This window comes from Pholis gunnellus (assembly GCF_910591455.1).
Source record: "Pholis gunnellus genome assembly, chromosome: 5".
NCBI lineage: Eukaryota > Metazoa > Chordata > Actinopteri > Perciformes > Pholidae > Pholis > Pholis gunnellus.
This window is the reverse complement of record NC_136531.1, coordinates 3,497,268-3,523,801: the sequence shown is the minus strand read 5'-3', so window position 1 is coordinate 3,523,801 and position 26,534 is coordinate 3,497,268. Positions and strand designations below refer to the sequence as shown.

Here is a 26,534-nt window from a genome sequence, read left to right as displayed (position 1 = left end):
TTGATCTTTGAGTAACATTTCACTGCCAAGGTCTCAAGAGCATACTGACCAAGTCTGAAGTTGATCGGGTTAATTCTCTAGGAGGAGTTCGTTAAAGGAGGGCCAAATCCCAATGTCCCCCCTTACGGACTCACGGACTTTGAGGCGCGCTCCCGCGAAGTCCGTGAGGGTTTAGGACTGTCCCACTGTCAAATCATCGAGTGTTTGAGGGCTCTCTGGCAGACATTTTGAGCCCTTTATGAACCCTTTCCTTAAGTCAGCATGGTATGCTGACCTAGCCTAAGGGAATTACCCACAAATCATTGCAATGTGACGTTAAACAAGGGGTAACCAGTGGACGCATGGAGATGTAAAAAAAAAGGTAAACAAAGAGGACGGCTAAGTGTGTTCAGTCTGGAGTATTACATTTACACAGAAACATTAAGGGTTAAAGATGGAACAAAAAATAAACATGAAATCAGAGAATATTTATTGATTTCTTCATCAAATATTTGATTTTGTCATTGAAGCTGTTTAGACAAAAACAAGTGAATAGATTATATGAAATTACTTCTCATCTTGTGAGTAAAGATCCTGGAAGACGTTCAAATCAGGGAGTACAAAGTATAAAATAAATACACACAATTATACATCATATTTGTTGTCGTTTTCATGGTAACGTGATATGTTGCAGCAAAGTGCTGTCCCATTCCTATTTACACCATCTCAAGCCCTCACAGCCTCTCACACTCAACCACTTACCAGGTGACGTCAGTAAGTCCTTGAGGGTTCAGGGTTTGAGGGTTTAGGGGGGACATTGGTATTTGGCCTATGATGCCTTGAAACGGTCCAAAAACGTCATACACGTCAAAATGGCCGACTTCCTGTTTGGTTTAGTGAAAAATTCCAAGAGGATTTTTTGTACGCCCCATCACGTTCCACATACCTACCAAGATTGATACAGCTAGGTGAAACCCAATGTCGGGGCTACTCAATAGGGGGCGCTAGCGAGCCAATATTTCATAACGGAACTGGACACCCCAAGCAGACTGCAATGTTCGCAAATTCTGGCTTGCGTGCGAAATCTCGAAAACTTTCCAGTATCCCAAGCACCTCCTTTTTGCGAGGAAACTGCTAAAATAATAATAATAATAATAATAAACATTCGAAAAACAATAGGTCCTCCGCTCCGACTACGTCGGTGCTCGGGCTCTAATAAAGTGAACCAACCTGCTCTGTGTAGCCGAAGCTGAGGGTTGAAAACAGCGTCCAGTAGTTTCCGTTGTCTCTCGTTCTCCTCTTTTAAAGCAGAACGTTCCTCCTCGTACTCTGCTATCGTTCTTTCAAACACACCAAATATCTCTTCAGCAGCCGCAGTTAGTCGCTGGTTGACTAAACATCTCAGCATTTGGACTTTAGACATTTTCACTAAACCACAGACACGTTTCCTCCAGACAAACACCGGAACATATACCGAGACGGACTGTTGTGCGTTAATAAAAGGTCCGAGTAGCACCAACAAGCTGTGAACATTTAGTTCCAAATGTAGATACAAAAAGTATGTGATGACTGTAACAGTTGTACTTGTATAATATAATTGACAAAATATATACTATTATTACGAAGCATAATAACTATTTAAACATTAACGTACCGTTTTTCTTCTCCATATCTGTACTCTTATGTATGTATTTTAACAACTCTCACTTGATGTACTGTTTCTTTTTTAAACTTTATGTTTATTGGTTGTTGACTCTGGCTTCTGTTTTTTTCTTCAGTACTTTTTTTTCATTTTGGATATATATATTTTATATTCATTGAATTATCAACTGACAGCTTAGAATTATTGTTTATAGAAGACTCCAACTCTGATAGAGTAGATGTTTACAAATGGTCACTGTTAACGTACAATCATGAAGAAATGCATGCTGGGTAGCTCCCAACTAGCAGATTTATACCTCACTAACACAAATCTGAACAAGACGCACACATGAAATCGTATGACAGCAGCCAAAGAAATCTAATGACAGATTCCATTATCTACTCTTTATTTTGGGTCAAGACTGTAACTCTAACGCTGATGCAAGTGTTTTTTTAACTTGTTTTGTACTTTATATAAATGTGAAATTCACTGAACTAGCAGAATTTTAATCTGAAATGATTATTTACTGCTCTTATGGCAATTAATTAAGTGAGGTACGCACAAGTAGTTATTCATTGTTTCATTTATTTATTTATATTTTATTCTATTGCATTAGTTATTAGATGTTGACTAACTGGAGCTCTTTATTGCTTTCATTTTGAAGGAAAACAAATACCTCAAGCATTTCTTTCCCCTCAAGATGAATTAAAGAGATTTTCTTGTCTTTGATTTAGTGAATGAAGTTAAAAGGTATTCACTGAATGCAGGAAAACCCTGCGCCACCTTCTGCTCCGGAGAGTGGATCAGACTACAGACTGACAATGTTTCCCACAAAACAAACATCATCAAAAAATCTCCACACATACCACATTACCTATATTTTATCCTCCATGTTTTACACTATAATATGTCGACAAAAGTCATTAAAAAGTCATACTATAGTATGTTGAAAAAGTCATAATATAACTTTATCCAGTCTGGTACATCAGGTTTAACGACATCAGGGTGTTTTATATATGAGGCTGAATCACAAGATGAAGCCCAAACCACCCTCAGACCAGCATGACACACAAACAAGAAAAGGAACTTACTGAAGCATTAGTTTAAATAATTCTGTTATTTATTCCTTGTTTTGGGCTACAGGAGGGAACAAAATGTTACTGACAAATATAAAGTACAACTTCCAGGCTGGATTTATGAATGAAATATGCAAAACAACTATATATATAGAAAACAAAAATACAATCACACTTTGGATGTATGAAATCAGTTTCTAGGTGAGTATTTTTTAGCCCTCGTTAAGCTCAACCTGGATGTTAACTCTTGGTAGCCAAAATGTTACAAAAATACAGAATATATATATACTTTTTAAACACTGCACCGTTCATGCCACTCGCAGAAAAGTGCGAAAAAATACAGCCTTTGATTCTTAGAAATGTCCTCAACAAGGCTATTTACACTTTTTTTATTACTCAAACCCGACAAAGCAAGAGAGAAAAACAACCAATCCTGTTCTGGTGTTTTCAAAGCTCACATAGTCACTTGTTAACTGTTGTATTCCACCTTTGAGGCACTTTATAATCTCTAATACAGTCTATAAACTCCATGAGCATCAATGCAAAACAAAGTTTCTTCATTTGAAGATGTGAACTTGTCCAACAATGTCACAGAGTATTTAGGATCCTATTCTCTGTGTGGATCGACTCTGTGGAAGCTGGTGTGTGACTCGATCAATGCATTTTAATCATGGAGGGGGAGCAGAAAGAGATCTTTAAAGGAACAGTCCTGCATTTTGAGTGTATGCCTCTTCGTTGTCTTACCAAGTCACCACTAGTTATCGAACGTTACTCGAGAGCCAAAGTGAAACCAGAATAGCCTGCTTTTGTTCCAGTAGTCCTTCAAAATAAAGACATTTGTAACTACTCTAATAACTAGAACTACAGCCTGAACACAAACAAACTAATGTCGTTGTTTTATTCAATATATATATTTTTTTTAGCGGCCTTTAACAAAACATTTTCCATAAGCTCCCGGCATTCAGCTCTTTACATATTTTTAAGTATCAAAAACTGTCAAGTGCACAAAGCTAGCATTCAATTCCTGGTCAGATTTGTAATTGTGTTTGTTTCAGACAGTTTCTGATTTAATTTAAAACGTATTTGGCCAAAGTCCTTGTATCTCTGCTTTGCAGTAACATTTTAAATGGTCTGGTTGAAAGAGTAATTAAAGATTAAAGATCTGTTGGTACTTTGGTAGTGAAACTCAGGTATTCTATCAGCACAAGAGGCAAAAAGTCTCAAATGATACTCAACCCGCGTTTAGCCTAGCTACACAACACGTGTATACGATGGTTTCAGAGTTGTTGGAAGGTATATATGTATGTATGTATATATAAATATATATATTTGTGATGGAGCTGGGCTAGCAGCTTTCCCATGCTTCCAGTATTTGTGCTAAGCTAGGCTAAACATCCTGGAGATTAAAATGAGGTGCTGCTCAGTGTACTGCAGAGGGTACTCCTGATATTCTGAACACAAGGGAACAGTTCATCCCATAATACTCATCAGTGCAACAAAACCAAGTTTTGTGTCCGTTTGGTTGATTTCTCAGTTCAGCAAATAAACATTTTCATCTCCTATTTGGGTCGAACTGATTTTTTTTATTTAACAAGAAAAACAGTCATATGCTGCTGTTGTAGATAATACAACGTGTGCATGACAGCAGAGTAAACAGCTTTCAACCACCAAGACACTGGAACCAAAACTTTTTATTTATTTAATACTGACATCTAGTAAAGGAGCTTTGGTAATTAGACAACACCACCAAGGACAAATGATAATTGATCTATAACTGAACATCTAAGCCAGTTTGAAAAGGAGACTGCTTTATGCCAAGAACTAAAAGAAAAACCTGACTCCTGTGCAGGTGGTGGCCTTTGACCTCCTTGGTTGGGTTAAGGAAGAAAATTGGTGACAGACAAATGTCAAACACACTTCTGGAGATATTCGAGCTTTTCTCCCAAACATCAACACAAAAAAAGATACAGCTGTGGCTACTGTTCTGCTTTCTCTTGTGCAGTTCCCGTCACCAGCAGCAGGTTGCAGGCCATGAACTGGACGTTCAGCACGTTGCTGGTGTTTCCAGTGTACAGTCCCACCAGCTCGCCAGACGAGCCGTCGGCTGGCGTCCCTCCGTGGGAGTTGCGGATATCCCACACCCGGACTGAGTTGTCTATAGAGGACGACGCCACCAGGCTGCTGTCCGGGCTGAAGGACAGGCTGGTGACGCTGTCGGTGTGTCCTCGCAGGTCTTTGAACAACGCCCCTGATGCCAAGTCCCACAGCTTCACCCTCTGGTCCTCGCCGGCGGACGCCAAGTACTTCCCGTTAGGTGAGAAAGCGAGCGACAGCACGGGGCCACGGTGGCCGGTGAAGAGGCGGACGGACGCTCCCTGCTGGGTGCTCCACAGCCGGACAGTCTTGTCTGTGGAGCCGGTGGCCAGGTAATTGGAGTTGGGGTGGAATTTGACGCAGTCGACGTCAGCGAGATGCCCGGCGTAGAGCCGCAGCGGGTAGGTGCGGGAGAACGTCCAGAGGCGGGCCGTCCGGTCGTGGGAGCCGCTGGCGAAGTAAAGGCTGCAGGGGCTGACGTCCACGTCCCACACTGGGTAGGCGTGGCCCTGGTAGAGCGCCGTGTTGGTGAAGCTGCTCAGGTCCCAGTAGCGGATGGTTGTGTCCTCAGAGCAGGAGAGCAGGCCGGAGCTGTCCGTCAGGAAGGCGGTACGAAACACCGGGCCGCTGTGACCTCGCAGAGTCTTTATCTCGCTGCCGGAGCCGTCTTCTTCATCCGCCTGACGAGAAACAAAAGTGACATCTGACATTACCCGACTCCGTTATTATTATTTTTTTTTTTACTTTATGCGAGTTAAAATGTTATGTATGTAATAAAACACAATTTAATCAATCTGAAGTTGTAGTTACTTTTACAGACTGAAACCAAGATGTTTTCACATGATTAAACACATTGAAGCCACTTGAAACAACCATCAGATATTTATCCCTTCAGTCAACTCACTTCCTCCTCCAGTACGTCACAGGCCAGGTGGATGAGCGACACATCAGCCTGATGCGGTTTGGCCTTCAGCTTTCTGGCTCGGAGGCTCCACAGTTTCACCGTGGAGCTGTCAAAGCCGGCGGCCAGCAGCCGACTGTCGGCCGAGACCTCTGCGGTGTTCAACGACTGCTCCGTGTGGTGGAAGGCGTAAAAACACACTGTAGTGAGCGTGGGGGGCCCCTCACGGACCTTCTTGATGCAGTCCTGCAGAGTCTCCAGGGCCACCTCGCTCTGTGGGATCCCTGCAGGGACCTCCACCCCCTCGCCACCCTCCGCCCCGTCCACCCCCGCCCAGGAGGAGGTGGAGTTTGGGGCGGCGGTAGCCCCGCCAGCTGCTCCATACAGCTGGTAGTCTGTGCGCCTCGAGGCGGTGACCTCCACCTGCAGGTGTGTGCTCAGGGCCCTGCAGAGGCCACTGTTGTCCTCACTCTGCAGGTAACGCAGCAGGTAGCTGTAGGCCGGCTCCGTCAGGTGAACCACGTACTTGTGCTCCAGGAAAGCACTCAACTTGGGGTTGGCTGCGACATCCTGAGCAGTGAGAACATGGCGGAGCTGCTCTATGGTGGCGCGCTGCTCGCTGTCCTGAAGAAAGGCGCCGTGGAAACGACTGTAGAAACCATCTACCGCCCCCTTCAGGCCGCAGTGCACCAAGTCCAGGTGGAGGTAGACGAAGAGCGGGTAGAGAATGCTGCTCACTTCCTTCGCCCAGGATATATCTGTTTCTGATTTATGGGAAACGAAAAGGATTGTGAGGGTAGAATCCAAAGACGACGTGTACGTATGATTTGGTGGACGCCATTTTCGAAAACAATCTTGAGCAGACATTTAAACCGGTGACTGTTGTTAATGTGGTAAACAGGAATTCAGTGACAATGCAGCAGGACTGTGAATCATGGAATACCTGACAGAAAGGAGCGCAGCCGGGAGTACTGAGTCTCATACTGCTGTGGGTCAGACTGGCAGGGTGCAGCAGACACGATGTTGGCACACCCCGACTCTGTCTGCACTGCTCAGAGGAAGAGAGAGAGAGATGAAGAAAATAAAAATCAGCTTGGCACAAAGCAGGGCCGATCAGCCACAATAGATTAAAAAAAACCACCTGTGCGGGTATGTAGGGCCTTTAATTTATAATAATGCATCAAATGATATACACCACCATCTTTGCAGTCATCTCACCTGTGAGACTGGCAGCCATCTCCTCCGCAGACTGGAAGAGCTTGGCTCCTTTCAGAGAGCCATCGGTGTCCACATACTGCCTCCGCTTCAGGTACTGAGCCACGGCGTACTGGATCTGCTCAGTGCGAACCCGCTTCATGACCTGAAAAAAACAAACAAGTGTCACACACACACACCTGAGAGGAGAAGTCACCTGCACATCACACCACACTGGTTGGACAGACTGGGTTGGTTGTTTTTAGGCTCATCATCATCTACATGGCAATATTAATATTAAACATCTTTCCAGTAACTTCGCAAACTAGCTAGCAAAGAAGTGAGCTAATGTGTTTACTGAAGCATTAAAGATAAGATAATCCGTTATAAAGTGAAATTTACAGGATTACAGCAGCATAGTGGATAGTGCAAAGAAGAGAAATAGTAAAAAACAAGATCAAAAAGTATTCTAACTAAGTAATGAAATAGTAAAGAATATTAACTGGATAATAACTCAAATATTATACATACAGACAGAATAGTTGTAGTATTGTAGTGTATTTATATTTAGTGTTTTTGGTGTTGTGTGGTCTACTGGGAGCAGAGCTGGTTGTGAAGGAAATACACCTTTTCTGACAATATTAACATAAGCGCTAGCATGCAACGAATGTGGAAGCTCGAAACAACGCATTATTAACGCGTTAAATCCATCTAAAAGGCGGGCTAGTTTCCCCATTAGAGGAGGGTGCCTTGAGCTGAGCTAACCGGCTAACAGCGCCAGTGGCGGCGGGCCTGGCGGCCCCAAACTTTTAGCGGGATTGATCCGGTTCCGTAGCACCACCGGGTCGTATATCGGTACTCACTGCATATCGTGCGGGTTCCTCTCCGTGCTCCGTTACTGTGTGCAAGCTAGTGAGGGTTTAATGCTAATGTATCCTAGCTGAAACTACGTTGCCGCCCCGGTAAGCCTCCATCAAATCATGTTAGCTACAGGTTAGCTAGCTAGCTCGCTTTCATCTCTGATGGGTAACAGCTATCGTGAATCTACTCGTCCTCCTGGCTTCACCGTTAGCATCCACAAGGTAAATGTAGCGACAGTCTACTAGCTATGTCTGGATCGGTCGGCTTCTTCTTCTTCTTTTGAGATAAAATACATTTAAAATAAAATAAATAAAATAAATAAAATAAATAAAATAAATAAAATAAATAAAATAAATAAAATAAATAAAATAAATAAATAAAATAAAATAAAATAAAATAAAATAAAATAAAATAATTAGTTAGTCTCAGATATTGAAATAATACTTGATAACATTAACTTTTTGAGTTCGTTTGCACTGCGCCAGTGGACGTCATTCACTAAATAGCAAATAATATTAATGAAAATGTCAACTTGTAGGAGTAGTTCGCAGTGCTCACTGTCATTCTGCTGTAATAAATAATACATTTAATATTATTTTTCGATTATATTTTGTATTGACAAAAGTAACTAAAGCTGTCCGACAAATATAGTAGAGTAAAAAGTAAAATTATATTCAATAAAATAAAATAAAAATATTTTAAAAAATGAATGAATGATAACACAACGTATTTCCAGACCGATAGTTAATGTTTTTGTTGTCAAGTTTCTTTAAAAAAACAAATTCTAACAAAAAAAAAAGAAGCCGTTTTTGCGATGGGCGGGACTTTCCGTTGACACAGTGATGACGCATATTTCGAGCGACTGCACCGCGCGCTGTTTGGAGGAGGATTCTTCAGTGAGTTTTCTAGCGGTGTAAATATAGTTATTTACGGTTAATTTCGTACATATTTCTCTACTCTTGAGCAGTACGCGGTATCGGCATGTTTACCCCCCGCGCCAACCCGAGCTCCGGCCGCCGGCAGCAGGGCAGGACCACCGGGAGGAAGAGCGTCTCCGGTGCGGCCGCTAGTCTGATGTTCTCCCCGCGCAGGACGCCGCTGTCGGCGAGGTGAGTGGGAGCACTGAACGGACGGTTTAGCTGTGTTTTGTGTGTATATGTATATATACTCAACTGCCATTTTATTCGGCCCACCTAGATACATCTAATGGAGTCAAATACAATAATCCTGTTGTAAACCCTCCCTTCATGTGTCAGTTTTTTGTATTTTTATTTAACTCCATGTCAATTTCGGAGGATGTAGTTTGTGATGCTCTTGAGTTGCAATCATTTTCTTCCTCTTATTTTTTGTTCACCCCATTTATATTAATGAGGGTTAATATTAAACACCTATCTTAATATAGTGTATTGCAGTTCAACAGCACCAAAGTAGTCACAGCTCAGTGATATTCCGCTGTTGCTCCTGAGGATCTGTTGAACTCTAAATCTCTCTCCATCAGGTCAACACCCACCAGAGTGCAGAGCCATTCAGCTGCAGATTCAGTCAACTATGACGTGCAAACCTTCGGCTCGTCGCTGCCGGTCAAAGTGATGGAGGCACTGACGATGGCTGATGGTAAAGAAACATTAAGTTCATGTTCCCGTTGATGCCTCTTTTTCTGTTAGTCAATGTTTGTTAAAAGCTCTGAAAGCCACTGAACAATTCTGTGTGTGGGTCGGTCCCTCTAGTTGATGACCAGATCTCGGTGAAGGTGAATGAGAGCGGCTGGGCCTGGATGGTTTGTGGAGAGAGACTGATCCTCTGGAAGATCTGCCAGACCGCTGTGGCCAAGGTACAGATGAAGATCCAGAAAATAAAAAGCTGTAAACACGCTCCAGACGTCCCCCTTGCTGCTTTAGTCTTGCTTATGTGGTTGTTAATTTAGAGGAAACTCTCACAGATTATTCATTGAAGTCTTATAATCCAGCCACTCTCTTGTGTGTTCTCCCGCAGCTGTCAGTGTGTAAGGAGCTGCAGCTGCCCAGCAGTGAGTACAACTACACAGCCGACCTCGTGGCCGTCTCGTCCGCCGCTCCTCTGGAGACGGCCCCCGTTCAGTCCATCTCCGTTCTGGCCGTGGCTGCGGAGGGAACGGCTCGCTTGTGGACCAGCCTGGCCCAGGAGGGCAACTACACCGAGACGGACGTGGACCTGGGAGATCTCTGCAACTTTGTTGTTGCCGTCAATGTAAGTAAATCTGATTTTATTTTGATGTCTTTGCAGCTGAAACCTTGAACCTGACTCTTAATACAGCAGCTACTAGTGAATCCATATCACAGATGCATCACTTATTATCTCTGTGTCTTTATTTCTGACCCTTCTCCCCTCTCTCAGGGTGGAAGCTTCGTCCTGTCCTCAATGAAGGGTCGGCTGTTGAGGGCGAGTGCCGATTCCTCGGGGAAGCTGCAGTACCGAGCGCTGCAGCAGGGTCAGGGCATGCTCTCCGGCATCGGACGCCGTGTCTCCAGCCTGTTCGGCATCCTCTCCCCGCCAGCCAACGACACAGTGAGTCCTGCTGACAGATTTCACCGTAAAGTGGAGTTCAGTGGGTGGTGGTCAGAAATGTAGATAACCTGCTACAGAAGCTCCTCATTGAAGGACTCAAAAGTCCTCCTTAAATCCAGCTTTACAAATGTCACATATTTTAACGGGCAGGGCTCTGCAATGTTTACAGGCATATGTAACCAACATTTTAAACTGTAAAAACTATATATATTGGTAACAATTCATTAGTAACCAAATTAAAAGGATCTGTTCCAAAACAAGCTTACTTTGGGTTGTATCACCTTTTAATAATACTGTAGAGGTTGCTTGGAACTTCCATGTTTCCGACCTGTGGTGGAAGAAGTACTCAGATCTTTTACTTCTGTAAAAGTATTAATACCACACTGTAAGATCACTCTGCTACAAGTAAAAGTCCTCAGTTAGTTCGGTAAAAGTATGTAAATATCAGTAAAATGTATTTAAATCTAGGGTTGTTATTGTTATATTTGTTGAAATTCTCATCACATCCAGACAGCAATCAATGAGTCAAATGCTCTGACAAAAGAATAATTGGTACGTTTGGCTGTTTCAGGAATGTAATAAGTAAAGTGACTTTGTAAAGTAACTAAAGCTGTCAGATAAATGTTGTGGAGAAGAAAAGTACAATATCTCCCTCTGAGATGTGCTGGAGAAGAAGTAGAAAGTGGCATGAAAAGTCAAACAATATTAGTCCCTAATTAAACTACATAATTTATTACGACTACTTGTTGCTATTTAATATTTTGACGGAGGATGGAATGAATGGATTTCTGTACCGATTTAGTCTGAGCCGTCTGCCTGTTTCAACACCTCTAATATATATTAATATTCCCATAATGTCCGACAAACAGTTCCAGATGAAGCCTCAGCTGTAGCTCCAGTTGAAACACTTCTGTTTGTCTGCTGCAGCTCCACAGTGTGCTGTGGGTGGGCGGAGCCAGCAGCCTCTACACGCTGACCAGCTCCAGTCTGAGTAAATGGGAGGTGGACGACAGCTGGGAGCACCAGATCCTCAGCTGGGACGCCCAGCGAGCGCTGACCGAGAGCATCGCCGACGCCATCTGGGTCAGTACGAGAGAGAGAAAAAAGAAAGTGTACCGTTTATCGGTCTGATTCAGTGTCGTACAGCGGTGGAGGAAGTATTCAGATCCTGTACTTCAGTAAAAGTACTAATGCCACACTGTGAAAATACTCTTTCACAAGTAAATGTTGTGCACATAAAGTATGTGAACATAATCAGGAAAATGTACTTAAAGTATTAAAAGTAGAAATACTTGAAGCAGAAACAAAGCCTTGTTAGTTTATATAGTGTTACCAATGACACGTACACACTATTGTATATTATTACTTAAGCATTGATGTTTAAGCTGGGGTTTTTTTTATAATGGCTGCAACTTTCCATTCTGGATTAATCTGCTGATTATTTATTATTATTAAAATGTCTCGTTTAGTCCGACCAACGGTCCAAACCTCAAAATGTTTCAGTTCATTCATCTTATCATTGAAGACGAGGAGATTCACGGGACATGTGAGAAGCTGAAACCATCAAATGTGTATCAAAACAGTGTTACATTCATTTTTTTGATGACGGACTAATCTTTTAAGCACAAATCTGTTTATTTATTTTACAATGCACTCTTTCAAATGTTAAATCAGATTTTTAAAGTAACCGGTAACCAAAGCTGTCAGATAAATGAAGTGGTCAAAAGAATACTATATTTCCCTCTGAGACGTAGTCGAGTACAAGTATATATTCTTCAAAATTGTGCTCGAGTACAGTACTTGAGTACATGTACAAAGCCCATCACACAATGTTAGTGAACGTATATTTTATATTTTAGCAGGAGGTAAAACTGTAACTCAAAATACAGTTAAAGCTCTTTTTTTATTCAATCAAATCCTCAGTTAAACTCTTGACTTCCATCATTTCTACCGCTTGTTGGCAGCCACATCGATCAGAATATCTTTAGAACATTTCAATACTGCGAATGTCCGTCGTGATTTCTTAACATTCGTCTCCCACCAGGGGTCAGAGAACAACTACGAGGAGCTGAAGGAGGGAGCGAACGTGACGTACCTGGACATGAAGCACAGCCAGTGAGTGTGTGTGTGTGTGTGTGTGTGTGTGTGTGTGTGTGTGTGTGTGTGTGTGTGTGTTTATATATACATGCACAACTTCCTGCTTGTTTTACACTTCAGAATAAAAGATCTTAAGTTGTCTTTGCTGTATTTAAACTTTGATGACATTTTGTCAATTTAAAAGTCTCCCTACTGAACAATGTCTTTCTATTAATTATTATTATTAATCCCCCCCCCCCCCCCCCCCATCTGAATGTGATGTATAACCTCTTAAATCCAGCTCAGTGAATAGGAGGTAGAGGGAAATAAAACCGTCTTGCGAGGAGACAAATGAAAGCATGAGGTTTAAAATTCAAGTTTATAATCACAGATAATCTGTGACTGAAGGAAGAATCCAGAAATCCAGAAAGAAGTTAAAGGAGTAGAATTAACATACTTATAGCTGCAAAGCATATGAAATACACAGGGAACCTGATACCATCTTGCAGGATTTATGTAAGATATTATTAGTTTTTTTTAAATAAAGACATACCAAGTAGATCTGAGGCCGAACTGAGCCGGAGTCTTTGTGTTTTCAGAGCCGGCCTGGTGGTTTTGGCTGTAGCCTGGCACCCCTCAGACACTCCCTGCCTGGCTTACTACTGCCTGGTCACCCTGCAGGACAACGGAGCCGCCATCTCCGACCAGTTCACCGTGGAAGTCACCAAGTACAACCCTCCATTCCAGGTCAGTCCTGATCCCGATCCTGCAGGGGTTGGATTCAGATTCTGTTCGTCAGGGAGTCGTCTTTACTGGATCTGTTAAAGGTTCAGATACAAAAAGGTTCAGGCATCTGTCGATGCAGACAGTTTTAGTTTTATGTGATGAGGTTTTTCTGTCTTTACTCCAGTACAGTTGAGATGGATTGCTTTTCACTCATTTGAAGAAGAGAAAAAAAAAACAGCAACAAGGCAACACAAGACTAGTGGACCAGAATTCAAACTACTTTCTAACAAAGAAACAGTCCCCGTGAAAAACACAAGAGACAACTGACTGACTGAAGATACTCTAAAAGATTCTTAAGCAAGTTCTGAAGTTTCTTTTATTACTAAAGTGGATTTATTGGACATTTGAGACACGGACATCCTTGGACAGTGTAAGTCACACTATATGAAATATGTGCATCATGTCAGCATTTGGGTGTTCAGGGTTTTACAGGACCGTAACTCTCCTGCATAATCTGTTTGTGTTGATGAACGGCCCAAACTACAACTAACTCACTGCTGTTTTTAGACAAACCAGCACGCACCCGTCCCTTCTCACCTCACACATATCGTTGCCTCGTGTTTCCCCCTTCCTTCTCTTCACAGTTTGAAAACCCTGAATCCAGACTTTTCTAAAAAACACAAATTCCTTCCTTTGTCATAGTATTCTAGTGGCAGTAAAACTTGCACAAATGCAACTGAAACCATCTTAGTAGCTAGATACTACTAAAGGTTCAGTATAAAACGTAGTATTTTTTATTAATGACCCTTTTATGCTGCATTCACACTATGACAAAGCAACAGCCTGAAAGTCATTTTCCATGGAAGTCGTAGGCCTGAAGCTACAAACTGATGCCCGAAACACAAATGAAACTAGCCGGATGACGTGACGTGTCGACCAATCGCATGTCATTGTTTCACCATTTCTGGTTTCCTTCTCTCTCCCCACAAGTCCTGTTCTGTTCCATCTCAACAATGGTGGAAAATTAATCAATAAATTGTTTGGTATACGAGTGTTAATGGCACATTTAGTGCTCACTTTACGACATGCAGGCAGTCACTGGTTTGAATTTATGACGGGGTGGTATGAAGATCCTTGAGAGGACGATGATTTCCTCGGGTTTTACTTGAGAAGAAGCACGCTGATACTTTTTCCTTTTTAATGTCTTGTTTTGCCAGAGTGAGGAGGCTCTGCAGGCCACTCGGCTGGCGTTGCCGCGCTCCCCCGGCTCCACCGCCTTCCTGTATACCGAGGAGCTGGTGTTCGCTTGCTCCACGGGAACCAGCAGGGGAGGACTACCCGATGAGAAAATCAGCTTCAACTCGCCCGGTGAGTAGAGGATCGTTCGCTGCTCTCTGGCTCCACAGTATCAGAGCACAATCGGATTAGTGTAATAATGCTGTTGGGTGAGATATTATAAAATGGAGAGTGATGGAATTACAGTTTATACGACTTAAATGATGCTTAAGAAGTCAGTTATTTAAAATGTTACAAGTAATTACGCACAGGGAACATAGAGTAAATTGTAAAAAACCAACAAGTGAGTAATAAATAAATAATAAAGTGTAAGAAGACAGAATTCAACTGTAAATTTACCTCTTTTAATTGTAAATGACGATGTCATTATTTATTGACCCATGATAGAAAGAACGAAACCCCACGATGAACACTCTGAATGTCTGACTGATGATGTTTCTCTCTCTGTCCGTCCAGGTGACGGTGTTCGTGGAGGAGGCTGCTGCGCCAACCTGCCCGTGTTTTTCTCCCAGAACAGCGGCCTGGTGGCGGTGGTGGCCCGGGAGAGCGCCTCCATCCTGCCGGAGACGATGGAGGACTCGCTGTGCTCCTCGCTGAGTGCAGCTCCGGAGGTGAAACTTAACTAACAGTTATTAATTTACACAATATCTGTAAGATATTCTAGTCAGGATTCAGTCTTTGTCAAGACGTTTGCATCTAACTATTCACACATTAATAATCCAGTTATGAGAAAGGAAAATCTACTGAACCATGTGACTATGCTTCTGATGTTGACTGAATTCAAAATGCATTTCTGGTTTTGTTTTCTTATGTTTAAGGTTTCAGTCATGGAGACTCCAACCAGAGCAGAGCCTGTAGCTCAGGAGGACAAGACCAAACTCCTGAAGACGGCTTTCCTGCAGTTCTGCCGGTACGTCAATAAATAACTGGACTCGTAACGTAAAGAAACAAAATCTTTTATTGATGTTCTGGAAAACGGGACCAGTTGGCTGCTGGTTTCACACAAAGGAATCCGTGTTTTTAGTGACACATGTTACACATTTTGTGTTTAATCAAGTGCTTAAATTATTACTAAATCATTTCACCGATCAAGTGAAAACCTCAAACAAGCTTCACAAAGTTCTCTTTCTCTGCATCATGTTGTATGGAGGCATTTGGCTGTTTTTCATCACTTTGGACTTCAAATAAACATTTAATTGAGTTTGGTGTTCACTTATTGTTGAACAAAATAACTCATATCAATAGTTGTTAGACTGAAGCAGCATTACTTAGGATTTAGAAAGGATTTAGTCGCTGTGATTCTATAAATATAAATTAACTTTATTTATTTTCCTCTGTCAGCAACGATCTGGTGGGCGCTCAGACGGTCACAGACGGGTTTTTCCCCGCCGACGGTGACGGTGAGGAGGGAGCCGAGCTGGACGGCGTGGTGACTCGAATCAACCTGGACCTGGTGGACGATTACCCGGCCTCCGACCCTCGCTGGGCCGAGTCTGTCCCCGACGGTGAGGAGGGGGAGACGGGGAGGGAGAGAGGCCCTTAAAAAACCTGGTGCCGGGTGTAGCATCTCTTTACATATGAAACATATAGTGCTTATATTTATAATAAACAAAGACGGTTGTCATTTTTGTCAATAACAAATTAGTTTTTGTCATGAAACAAATTATTGGGAGAGCGAGAGAACTAAAAATACCTTTCAGTTTTTTTTACTGTAATTCCACTAAATTCTTTCAGTAAGTTTAAAGATATTTGTGTCATATGTTACATTAAGATATTACTTGAAAGCAGAGACTGCAGGAGATATTTTCTCAGTTTCTAGTCACGGGGTTCTCCATTAATACGACATACATTAATAACATGTTTGTCTTTTTAAATGTATATTATTTTACTTACCTCAGGTCCCTCAGATATATATTCCTTGAATATCCTCAAACCTACTCGTCCATATTTCTTTTTCTTAACTTCACAAAAGAAAATGAATCACAGTAAAAAATGTAATTAGAATAATTAGCTGTTTTTGCGTAACGATTTCTAATTCAGGGACCAAATAGTCATTTAATTAAAGTTCCTTGAACGTCTAATTTAAACAGTTTGTACTTTTTCTGTTTCTGTTCCTCCAGAGAGCGCCGGCTTTCCTCTCACCTCCCTCATCATCCTCCACCAGCTGGAGGACAAGATGAAGGCCCATGGCTGCTTCATGGACTTCCTGCTCCAGGTACACACACACACACACACACACACACACACACACACACATATCTTAAATATGAGAAATAATGGTGCACAGAGCTTTAGTAGTGGTCTGACAATGAATCCAGCCTGTGTTATCTGAAAGAAACCAATCATATTTCAGAGCCGTGCTCATTTCAGGATTCTGTTCTTTCATCAGGTGGGTCTGCTGGACCGTCTCAGCCACGTGCCGGTGCGCTCGTCTTCCATGGCGACACGCCTGCTGCTGTGTGAACACGCCGAGAAGCTTCAGGCAGCGATGTTGCTGAAGAACCACCACACCAAACACGGCGAGCTGGTGAACCGGGCCATCGGCATCGCGCTACAGAGGAACAACGCCGCCGTACCGCCCAGCCTCACTGCCGCCGACGTCTTCTTCAGAGAGGTTCGTGTCTGACGGTGTTCTGCTCTGACGATCCAGGTGGTGTGGGGAAGATGATTTCAATCTTTTGTTTCCGTTGCACCCGCAGGTGTCTCAGATCTCCTCGGTGTTCGATTGTCTGCTGGACGAGGAGGAGCGGAGTCTGAAGGAGAACCCGGTCGACTCTGTGCAGTGGGCCGAAGTGGTTCTCACCGTCAACAACATCATTAAGGTAAACATATTCATGGTATCATAAAGCGTGATCTGTGTAACCAAAGAGGGAGGAAAACAAATATTAAAAAGTAAACGAAACTAAGTAATTTAGAGAAGTAAAATAGTTGATCTGTTTCATTTTTACAAGTGAAAAGTCATGAACGTTATCACATTTTATTTGGAAATGTCAGAAAATAACTTTATGTAAAGTGCTTCAACAAGTACTAGGATTTAGGGTCCCTAAGAGTTGTTTGGTACTTTATCTCCATAATGTCTCTGAAGAAAGTGTGATGGGAAGAGGAAGATATTTGGTTAAAATCAGGCTTCAACCTCCAGTTCTGCTGAAGTGTCTTAAACCTGCATTCTCTCTAATGTCCACCAGGGGGCGACTCCTCATGTTGTATAGAAGTCTATGAGAAAATGACTCTACTTCTCTCTTGATTTATTACCTCATTAAAAATACCAATCTCCAGTAGTCCACAAACCAATGGGTGACGTCACGGTGACTACGTCCACTTCTTATATACAGCCTGTGGTCAAAATACTGCCAGTGGCAAGCAAAAAAGCTATTACCAGGAATTGGGAAAAGATAGCACCACAGTCAAAGGACCAATGGCTCGACTAGGAGAAGCTAAAGGAAGAAGAACAATGGGGGGGGGGGATTTACTTAAAAGACGCAACCTCGCAATGGAGCGGTAAATAAAGACTGTAAATGTAACGTACTTCCCAAACAGATTTTGTTTAGTTTGTTTGTCAATTTTTTGTTGTTACCATGTTTTGCCAGTAAAGATCTCAGTGGGGAAAATAAATGCTAATAATTGTAGTGTGTGTGTGTGTGTGTGTGTGTGTGTGTAGGACATGCTGCAGGCTGCTGGTCAGTACAGGGAGACGAAGGCCTTCATGTACAGAGCGTCTGAAAGCTCTTCTGAAGAGCCGGAGTACATCCCATGGACAGGTACACCTTTAATTCTTCAGTCTTCTAGCAGCAGCTTCAGGTCGCTGCAGCCTGACTGCATGTTGCTGTTGTAACTGCCCCAAGATGCTCATAGTTTGGTGCTGCTGATGGTCAGAAACTCCTCAGTTCCCTTCATGTCGTCATCTAAACATTGTGACTGAAAATACGCTCCTAAATATTGGTGTTTTTTATTTTTAAATGTCCAGTTGATCTCTTGTTTCTATCATTGCTGTATGAAGAAGTCGTTCCCTGTGAAAGTGTTTTTTGTAGTAGGATAACGTATTAAACGTGTGTCTTCTCTCCTCACAGCGTCAGGCGCTGTTGCCGGCGTTCGCACCGTCATTTCCCGCCAGCATGACATCATCCTGCGCTCGGTTTACCCGCACGCCGACTCGGAGCTGCGCAGCGCCCTTTGCGAGCAGCTGGTGGCGCTGCTGGACATCTACCTTGGCGGCTACGTGGCCCAGCTGACCTCCCTGCAGCAGCAGAGGCCCCCGGGGGCCCAACAGGAGCGGTATAACAGCCTGGAGATGGAGTACAGCCAGCGGCGCTCCGAGCTGCTGGCCCCGCTGTGTAAGTCTAATGATGGAATAAGATTTGAATCATTGACATCTCAAACTAGAGTCCTGCCCGTACTGATGGCCATGTTTAAAAGTTTAAAGCTTCTAATGACACACGCTGTACAACCACAACGTTACCGGTTCTGTTTCACTCTGTTGCAGGTCGTTCCTTTTTGTTTCCTGTTTCTCTCTGACTCTGTCAGATAAAGGCAAAAATGCCCAAAACATATTTTTAAAAAGCCTAATAATGATGTATTGACCAATATTTGGTCCTATGAGATCCCATAAATTTCATTATTAGGGTTTTAGCCGAAAGTATGTACTGAGCAGGAGATTTAAAAATTAATGTTTCAAAAACAGCAACAGCAAATATAATATAATAATATAACAGTTGACTTTAAACTTCACTTGAAATTAGATTAAAATATCAGTAACCATAAACATCAACTTAGATATAGATATAGATATATATATATATATATATATATCTCTATATCTCTATATCTCTATGTAAAGAAATGTATCAGCATGAAAGCACTTTAAAAAAATCTAAACTGTGATTAACAGCAGCTGTAACTACATCAAGAGTTCCCAGTATTCTGCTGCTGAAGATCCTCGAGAGGTGCTAGAACAATTGTATGTAATAAAAAACATAAACATAAAGAACATAAAATTACATTTTATGTATAAAGAAAATAGGAATTAAAGCTATTTACACTTAGACAAAGGCAGAAACTAATGAGCGTGGTCTATTTTCATGTTTAAAAACAGTTAAAATGTGGATTAAAGAAACCGATAAGGCCAAAATCTATAGTAAAAAACAGTTCAACAAGCTTTGAATGTGTGTTGACATCAAGTCTGTGTATTTGAAGCTGTCCCAGTGTATCGGGAGATTGTTTTGTGTATTTTACTTTCGGAGTTGTCACTGTGCAGTTGTTATGTGTTGCAGTGGAGCTGGGTCAGTACCAGTGGGTGGCAGCGCTTGCTGAGAAGTACTGTGACTTCGACATCCTGGTTCAGATGTGTGAGCAGACCGACAACCAGAGCCGCCTGCAGCACTACATGACCAAGTTCGCAGACCAGGTAAAACCAGAAACGCTAAGGGACCTCTTTGAGAAATAATAGGTTAGCGTGTTAAAGGAGCTTTTGACAACTGGAAGGGCTGTGGAGCAATGTTTTAATGCACGGGTCCCCGCTTTGTTTGCACAGCAGACTCTACTAACACACACAGACTCGACTAACACACACGATGTACCAACAGTGGAATGCTTTGAGGAAGACTTGAAACTAGAGATTGAGACCATAAACTCACATTTACAATGTTTACTGAGGTAACAAATCAAGAGAGAAGTAGTCATTTTCTCATAGACTTCTATACAACCAGAGGAGTCGCCCCCTGGTGGACATTAGAGAGAATGCAGCTTTAAGACATTTCAGCATCGGCTTCACTTTTCAGAACCGGAGCGTCTCCTGTTCAATGCTTTATTTTAATTAGTTCTATCTTTGGAGGGTTAGTAAACCAGAAAGTTTTATCCCACAAAACGTACTAAGTGTGATACTAAGTGTGTGTACATTTTGGATTTACATGTAACTGCAACACTTTTGTTTTCATGTTTTTTTACACACCGCTCAACCAACTTCCTCTTTGTCCCACGTGTCACTTCCTGCCACAGAACTTTGCTGACTTCCTGTTCCGCTGGTACATGGAGAAGGGGAAGAGGGGGAAGCTGCTGTCACAGCCGGCCGCTCAGCACCAGCAGCTGGCCAGCTTCCTGCAGTCGCACCAGCACCTAAGCTGGCTGCACCACATCCACGTGCACGACTACTGCAGTGTACGACACGCACGCACACACACACACACACACACAGCTTGTTTCGCACTTCAGCACAAAACCAAAACCACATCCTCTCTCAGTATAAAAGCTAAAAAAGCACACACACTTACTCTTTTATACTTCCTCTATACCCGATGGCTTCTTCATGTATTTCCTCCCTTAACTATTGTTCTTCTTCTGTCCCATCTTCCTCACCCGTCCTTCCTAAATCTGTCTCTCTTCATCTTCATGCTTCCTCATTTTTTTTCCTTCCCTCTTTGCTCCCTTTTCTTTTTGTTTCCTCCCTCCTGTCTTCATCGGTCCTCTTTTCTTCCTCCCTTACAATCTTCCCCATCCTCCCTTTTACCCACCCTTCCTTCCCTCCATAGCTTTCCTTCCTTCCCTTCTTTCTTTTGTTTTTCTTTCTTTTAATCCTTTATTTCTTTCTACATTCCTTCTTCTCTCACCTTTAACTTTTGTTTCCTCAGCTGTTTTTTCTTTGTTTCTTCTTTCCTTTCCTTCCATCCTTCTTTCCTGTCTTTCCTTTTACCTGTCTTTCATTCCTTTATTCTCTCTCATTTACCTTTTTGTTTTTCCTTCTTTTAATCCTTCTTTTGTTTCTATATGCCTTCTTCTTTCTCCTTTACCTTCCTTCCTTCCTTCCTCCCAATCCTCTTTCTGCTAGCACAGTGAATGATGTATGAAACAGACACACACATGGCCTCACATACCACTTCCTTTCATTCTGTTTTTAACTCTTTGTTGGTAAATTATGCAGAACACACAGAATTATATTATCTTCCTTCCGTCCTTCCTTCCTTCCTTCCTTCCTTCCTTCCTTCCTTCCTTCCTTCCTTCCTCACTGTCATAGTCTACAGTCACCACAGTATAGAACAGAAGAAACACACACGTACTCATTTCCTTCCTCTTTCAGCAGCGTTAAACATGTTGATGATCGCGACACCCAAAGCATTCAACACACACACACACATTGCACAGCTTCCTTCCTGTTTGCAGTTCCCAAACCCACCCACACAGCAAGGCCCCACACACATTCTCTGTTTAACACACACACACACAGAGAAAACGAAAACGAAAACCTTCCTGGATTTAAACACAGCCCAGCTGTGTGTTTTTCACTTCTTACTTTATTCACTTTTCATGGTGTTGCAAAATGAAAACGCTCTGAAAATCAAAAGTTCTTACTGACCAATGTCTTCAGCCTTTTTATGTTCAGAATACAAACACACATTATAACAAGGCATCTTCCAGCATCATGTACAAAACAAAGAACATTAATCACAACTTCATATATTCTCTACATCTACATAGCATCGATGAACACAGTGCCGCAAAATTACAAATAAATTGGTCGCTGAATGCAAGAAGACGGGACGGGACGGACCCCAAGAAGAGCATCTTCTGCCTAGTTACATTTAATGGGGATCCAAATAATGAAGACTAAGGACTGTGTTGTGTCTCTGCAGGCCAACCGGACGCTCTACAGCCAGGCCAACATGGAGACGCGTTACTTCGTTAAGAAGAAGACGCTGCTGGCTCTCAGTAAGCTGACGGTGCTCGCATCCAACCTGCCGGAGGACGAACTCAACAAACAAGTCGACGGTAAAACGCACGATTCTTTTTCTAGTTTTTTTAATTTCGCTGTTTGACAACAGAATCATTTTTACAGTTTGATCCAGATGGAAACTGAAAAATGTGACCATACGCAGCTTCTGCTGATGAAAAACCTGCAGAGCGTCACATAATAGACACGCAAGGGGTGACACCACTACAGTGTGGTCCTGTAACTATTGCCATTATATTATTTAGCTTTTAATTTACAAAATGAACATCATGCTGTATTGAACAAGACTTGAAACTAGAGATTGAGACCATAAACTCATGTTCACAATGTTTACTGAGGTAATGAATCAAGAGAGAAGTAGTCATTTTCTCATAGACTTCAATACAACCAGAGGAGTCGCCCCCTGGTGGACACTAGAGAGAATGCAGCTTTAACGCACGTCAGCGTTGGCTTCACTCTTTCAGAACCGGAGGTTGCCGCCTGGTCTCAACCTTTATTTCTTCCCTCACATTTATCTTTGTTTTTCCTTCTTTTAATCCTTTTGTTTCTTTCTATATTCCTTCTTCTCTCACATTTACATTTCATTTCTTCATTTGTTGTTTCCTGCCTTCCTTCCTTCCATCCATCCTCTTTCTTTTGTTACTTCCTTCCTTCGCTCCTTTTTTCCTTCCTTCCAATCCTCCCTCTGCTAGCACAGTGAAGGATAGTTGAACCCAGCAGAATGTCACATAATAGAGTGTGGTCCTGTAACTGCCATTATATCGTTTAGCTTTCCAATGTCCTATTTAACAATGTAATTAAGTTGTATTTGTTACTGACACATTATTTAATTTGTCACAGAATCAATAGTGCATTGGTATTCTCAGCTAAACTAAACTACAGACAATTCAATGCTTCGCTGAAAGTTTTATGCTGCTCATAAAAGGACACCAGAGGACTATTCCCTTGTTCGTAGCGTGCAGCCAACCGGTTTTCACGGTGGATTTGGAGAGAAGCTTCAAATAAACCACTTGTGGGATTAACAGTGTCGTTTATCCGTCCGATCAGACATCGTGGAGCAGGAGCGCTTCCTGCTGCATCAGGAGACTCTGCCCCGACAGCTGCTGGAGGAGAAGCAGCAGAACCCCGACACCATGCCTCTGCTCAGCGCTCACAACCTCATACAGGTGAAGAACACGCACAAAGCGGTCCGTGGACTGAACGACACAACCAAAATTATTTTCACCTCAGCCATGTTGGGATGGTGGCAGAAGCCTCTCAACAGTAGTAGAGACTATCTGTGACGATATGAGGATCAGTGGCGTCAGAACACCCCCACATGCTGTTTCTCTATGAGCGGGACCCACGTTTTGTTTATCTCATGCATGCGCGTCCTCGTGGCCGTGCGGATGACGTAATGCACAGTCCTACAAATACAAACAGGTGGCGGTAACATGACGAGATATGCTGCAATGCAGCGACAAAGGCAGGGAAGAAGACGATTACGATCTGGTGAACGGGGATTTAAAACAAAAGTACATTTTAAAATACTTAATGATCAGCGTTTCAAATGTTCTTTGAGGAGTGAAACGCGTTTGTTGGAGCAACAAGGATTCACACAACGAGTAATATTTAACAGACAGAGGAACTCCTGTAAAATACAGATTTATTAGTCGTATTTTTATTGCAACTATACCCTTTAATACATGGTTACATTTGGATTAGATGACAATTGAGTAACATAATCCATCCACTTTAATAACCAGCGGCAACAAAACAGACAGAACTTAACTGGGCACCTTTTTACTGGAGCTGTATTTGACATTCAGAGCGTTAACAAAACAACTCTGATCTATGTAGAGATGTGGTGGAGTAATGTTCGCTCTCACTCTGTGTGTTGCTTTGTTCACAAAGCCGTCGACATGTTGAGAGCCGATGAGAGGCAAATGAAATGCACCCAATCTGGTATCTGGCACCTTTAGGAGGGGAAATGTTTTGTGATTTGGGTGAATTAAACTTCAAACTAGATCAACACATTCCTGTCATTACCTATGTTAACATGCACAGAAAAGCAGGTGTTGTTGTTCTCTGAAGCCCACTTTATATGTAACCAACCGAAAAAACTATGTGAAGTCAGCTGGTTGAAGTTTTATTCTCCAACCAAGTTGCTATAGACTTTTGTTGAGAGCCATTGAGAGGCAATCGGAATGCACCCAATCTCGTGTCTTGCACCTTTTAATGTCACAATTACAGATCTTTTTAAGTAAAGTCGTTAAAGACCAAATAATCAGATTTTTGCGGTGGGTTTACTTTTAATTTCTTAACATGGAGAAGGAAACAATATTTCCCGTTTACGTTGACATTTCTGAAACCAGATTACTGCCATAAGCGATCGTGTTCACACGCTGAGCGTAACTCCACTCAGCCTCCGCTCACCGCAGTGTTTCCTCTCCTCAGCTGTACATCTGCGACGACAACAGGCGAGCGAACGAGTACGACTTCAAAAAGGCTCTGGATCTGCTGGAGTACATCGACGAGGTAACCTGCTGATTTATTGGTCTGTTGGAGGTTCGGCTAGTTGGGGTTTGACGGCCGTTGAAAGACAACTTCGGTGAGTTTTTTTCCGTGTTTGTGTTGCAGGAGGAAGCCGAGGACATCGACTCGCTGAAGTGTGAGATCTTCGGCAAAGCGCTCAGAAGAGACGAGTAAGATCCATCAGTCGTGTTTTTGTTTGTTTAGGAAACTGTATTTTTGATTTTGATGTTTTTTTTGTTTTGAAAACTCAATTCAGAGCCCTTTGCAGATGAGAGTAAAATCACTGATTTATAAACATGTTCACAAACACTATACGTCACTTTGATGCCGTGTCTCTCCCAGCTGGTCCTCGGCCGACGGAACCGACGACCCTCTGGAAGCCGCCAAAGACAGCATCTTTGTCAAGATCCTCCTCAAACTCATCCAGGAAGGTGAGAAACGTTCACGGAGGTTTGTTTAGTACAGCCAGGAGGATTCAAGCCTAAGATTCATTTAATTTACAAATGACATTGGTGAGAAACTTTTTATTAGGTACAAGGCTCAAGAGTATGTGGTTGGAATAAACTAATGTTAGAAGAATTGAGACATAAAACGGTGCAGAAGTTAAAAACACAGTGATATAGTGAACCAGACATAAATAAAATAAATAACACTGATTATAGAAGGAAGTTTAGCGTAGCTCGCTAGCTAACCTGATGCAATGCACTGAATTACCTCTGTTCTAATAAATGACGGACAATGTGAGTTTGATTTTGGTAAAATATTAATATATATATATATATACATATATATATATATACACACACACACACACACACACACACACAGAAAAATTATGCATTATTTGGCAACATTGTTTTTTTTTTTACTTTCATGCCAATAAAGCCACATTGAATTGATATAATGGACATAATTTGGATTGAGAAATCCGTATCCATGTATCAAAGGGTATACTTCTTTAATAAAAACTTAACTCCATATTTCATGTCTCTTTATCCTCCAGGAGTTTCTCTGCAGACGTACCTGCCCGACGTTAAAGAGCTGCTGGAGCTGGACGACCTGAGCGGTTTGAAATCAAAACCCTATTTTGAATTTGTCCTTCGAGCTAATTATGAACATTACCTAGAAGTCCAGATGTGACGACTGGTCACCTCCCGGTAACGACCGCTTTTTGCACTTCAGCTTTCATTCGTGTTCTAATAATTTTCAAGATTTGTTTGAATTTTCCTCTTTTCTCAATAAATGTGTTATTTCTGTAGATAGACTGCTGTTTGTTTGTTTGTTTGTTTTTTAAACGGAAACATAGTTAAGAATATTCTTTGCAGATAGAAACGTTATTCTTCACACAAAGATTTTTCTCAGAAAAACAAAACTGTCATTTACTGACATAGTGACGTTTCTGAAGCACCGTTTTAAAACAACGGAGACAAAATGTGCAAATGAGGTAAAGTGTTGTTGTTTGAAATCAATTATCTAATCAGTAATGGATATTAAACCAACATTTATCCTCAGAAGAAGACCATCCAGCATGTGATCAAAGAAGAAACTAGTCACCTTTATTATCTTTTTCTATACTTCCAAACGTAATGGCTCAGAAAACCAGTTGCCACAGAGCAACAATGAAAAATAAGTAACAAAATAAATCTTTGAACACAGAATTTGCTACAAGTACAGTAAAGAAACTAAACAGTGAAAAATAAAAGACAATGAGCCGAAATAAGGGGACACCATGTATCGATACGTTGGGTATTATGTTTTCCTCTTAGTGTTCTTTATTTATATACATAAGTCCATTAATTATTAGTAAATTACATTAATCAAGCATGAAAACAAAAGGACACTCCGAGCCGTCAAAACATGATTCAGAAGCATAAATCAGGAGTGTTGGAAATTAAATAAATACTTTTCACTCAA

At 42.0% G+C, this 26,534-nt stretch overlaps 2 protein-coding genes across 2 annotated transcripts; one reads left to right on the top strand and one right to left on the bottom strand.

Annotated features, from left to right (window-relative positions):
• Nucleotides 1-4,370: 4,370 nt before the first annotated feature.
• Nucleotides 4,371-7,886, bottom strand: taf5l (TAF5-like RNA polymerase II, p300/CBP-associated factor (PCAF)-associated factor). Its single transcript, XM_079158726.1, has 5 exons — nucleotides 7,750-7,886; nucleotides 6,911-7,052; nucleotides 6,636-6,740; nucleotides 5,696-6,456; nucleotides 4,371-5,471 (listed from the first exon to the last, which is right to left on the bottom strand). Exons 2-5 carry the CDS (start codon nucleotides 7,047-7,049, stop codon nucleotides 4,674-4,676), a joined length of 1,803 nt encoding a protein of 600 aa, XP_079014852.1. The 5' UTR covers nucleotides 7,050-7,052; nucleotides 7,750-7,886; the 3' UTR covers nucleotides 4,371-4,673.
• Nucleotides 7,887-8,636: 750 nt separating this feature from the next.
• On the top strand, nucleotides 8,637-25,885 carry nup133 (nucleoporin 133). The gene is made up of 25 exons (XM_079158781.1): nucleotides 8,637-8,856; nucleotides 9,246-9,361; nucleotides 9,475-9,578; nucleotides 9,740-9,973; nucleotides 10,121-10,291; nucleotides 11,219-11,374; nucleotides 12,336-12,406; nucleotides 12,967-13,114; nucleotides 14,311-14,461; nucleotides 14,846-15,000; nucleotides 15,208-15,299; nucleotides 15,731-15,894; nucleotides 16,510-16,604; nucleotides 16,779-17,003; nucleotides 17,089-17,211; nucleotides 18,048-18,147; nucleotides 18,457-18,720; nucleotides 19,657-19,790; nucleotides 20,381-20,539; nucleotides 22,009-22,144; nucleotides 23,154-23,272; nucleotides 24,543-24,623; nucleotides 24,726-24,790; nucleotides 24,963-25,051; nucleotides 25,624-25,885. Exons 1-25 carry the CDS (start codon nucleotides 8,729-8,731, stop codon nucleotides 25,758-25,760), a joined length of 3,417 nt encoding a protein of 1,138 aa, XP_079014907.1. The 5' UTR covers nucleotides 8,637-8,728; the 3' UTR covers nucleotides 25,761-25,885.
• Nucleotides 25,886-26,534: the final 649 nt, after the last annotated feature.

Coding starts and splice junctions, on each gene's coding strand:
- nup133 (XM_079158781.1), top strand. CDS start 8,729: ATGTTTACCCCCCGCGCCAACCCGAGCTCCGGCCGCCGGCAGCAGGGC. Junction 8,857..9,245: donor AGGACGCCGCTGTCGGCGAG/GTGAGTGGGAGC, acceptor TCTCTCCATCAG/GTCAACACCCACCAGAGTGC. Junction 15,895..16,509: donor GGCCGAGTCTGTCCCCGACG/GTGAGGAGGGGG, acceptor CTGTTCCTCCAG/AGAGCGCCGGCTTTCCTCTC.
- taf5l (XM_079158726.1), bottom strand. CDS start 7,049: ATGAAGCGGGTTCGCACTGAGCAGATCCAGTACGCCGTGGCTCAGTAC. Junction 6,741..6,910: donor GATGGCTGCCAGTCTCACAG/GTGAGATGACTG, acceptor TCCTCTGAGCAG/TGCAGACAGAGTCGGGGTGT. Junction 6,457..6,635: donor GCTGCGCTCCTTTCTGTCAG/GTATTCCATGAT, acceptor CCCATAAATCAG/AAACAGATATATCCTGGGCG.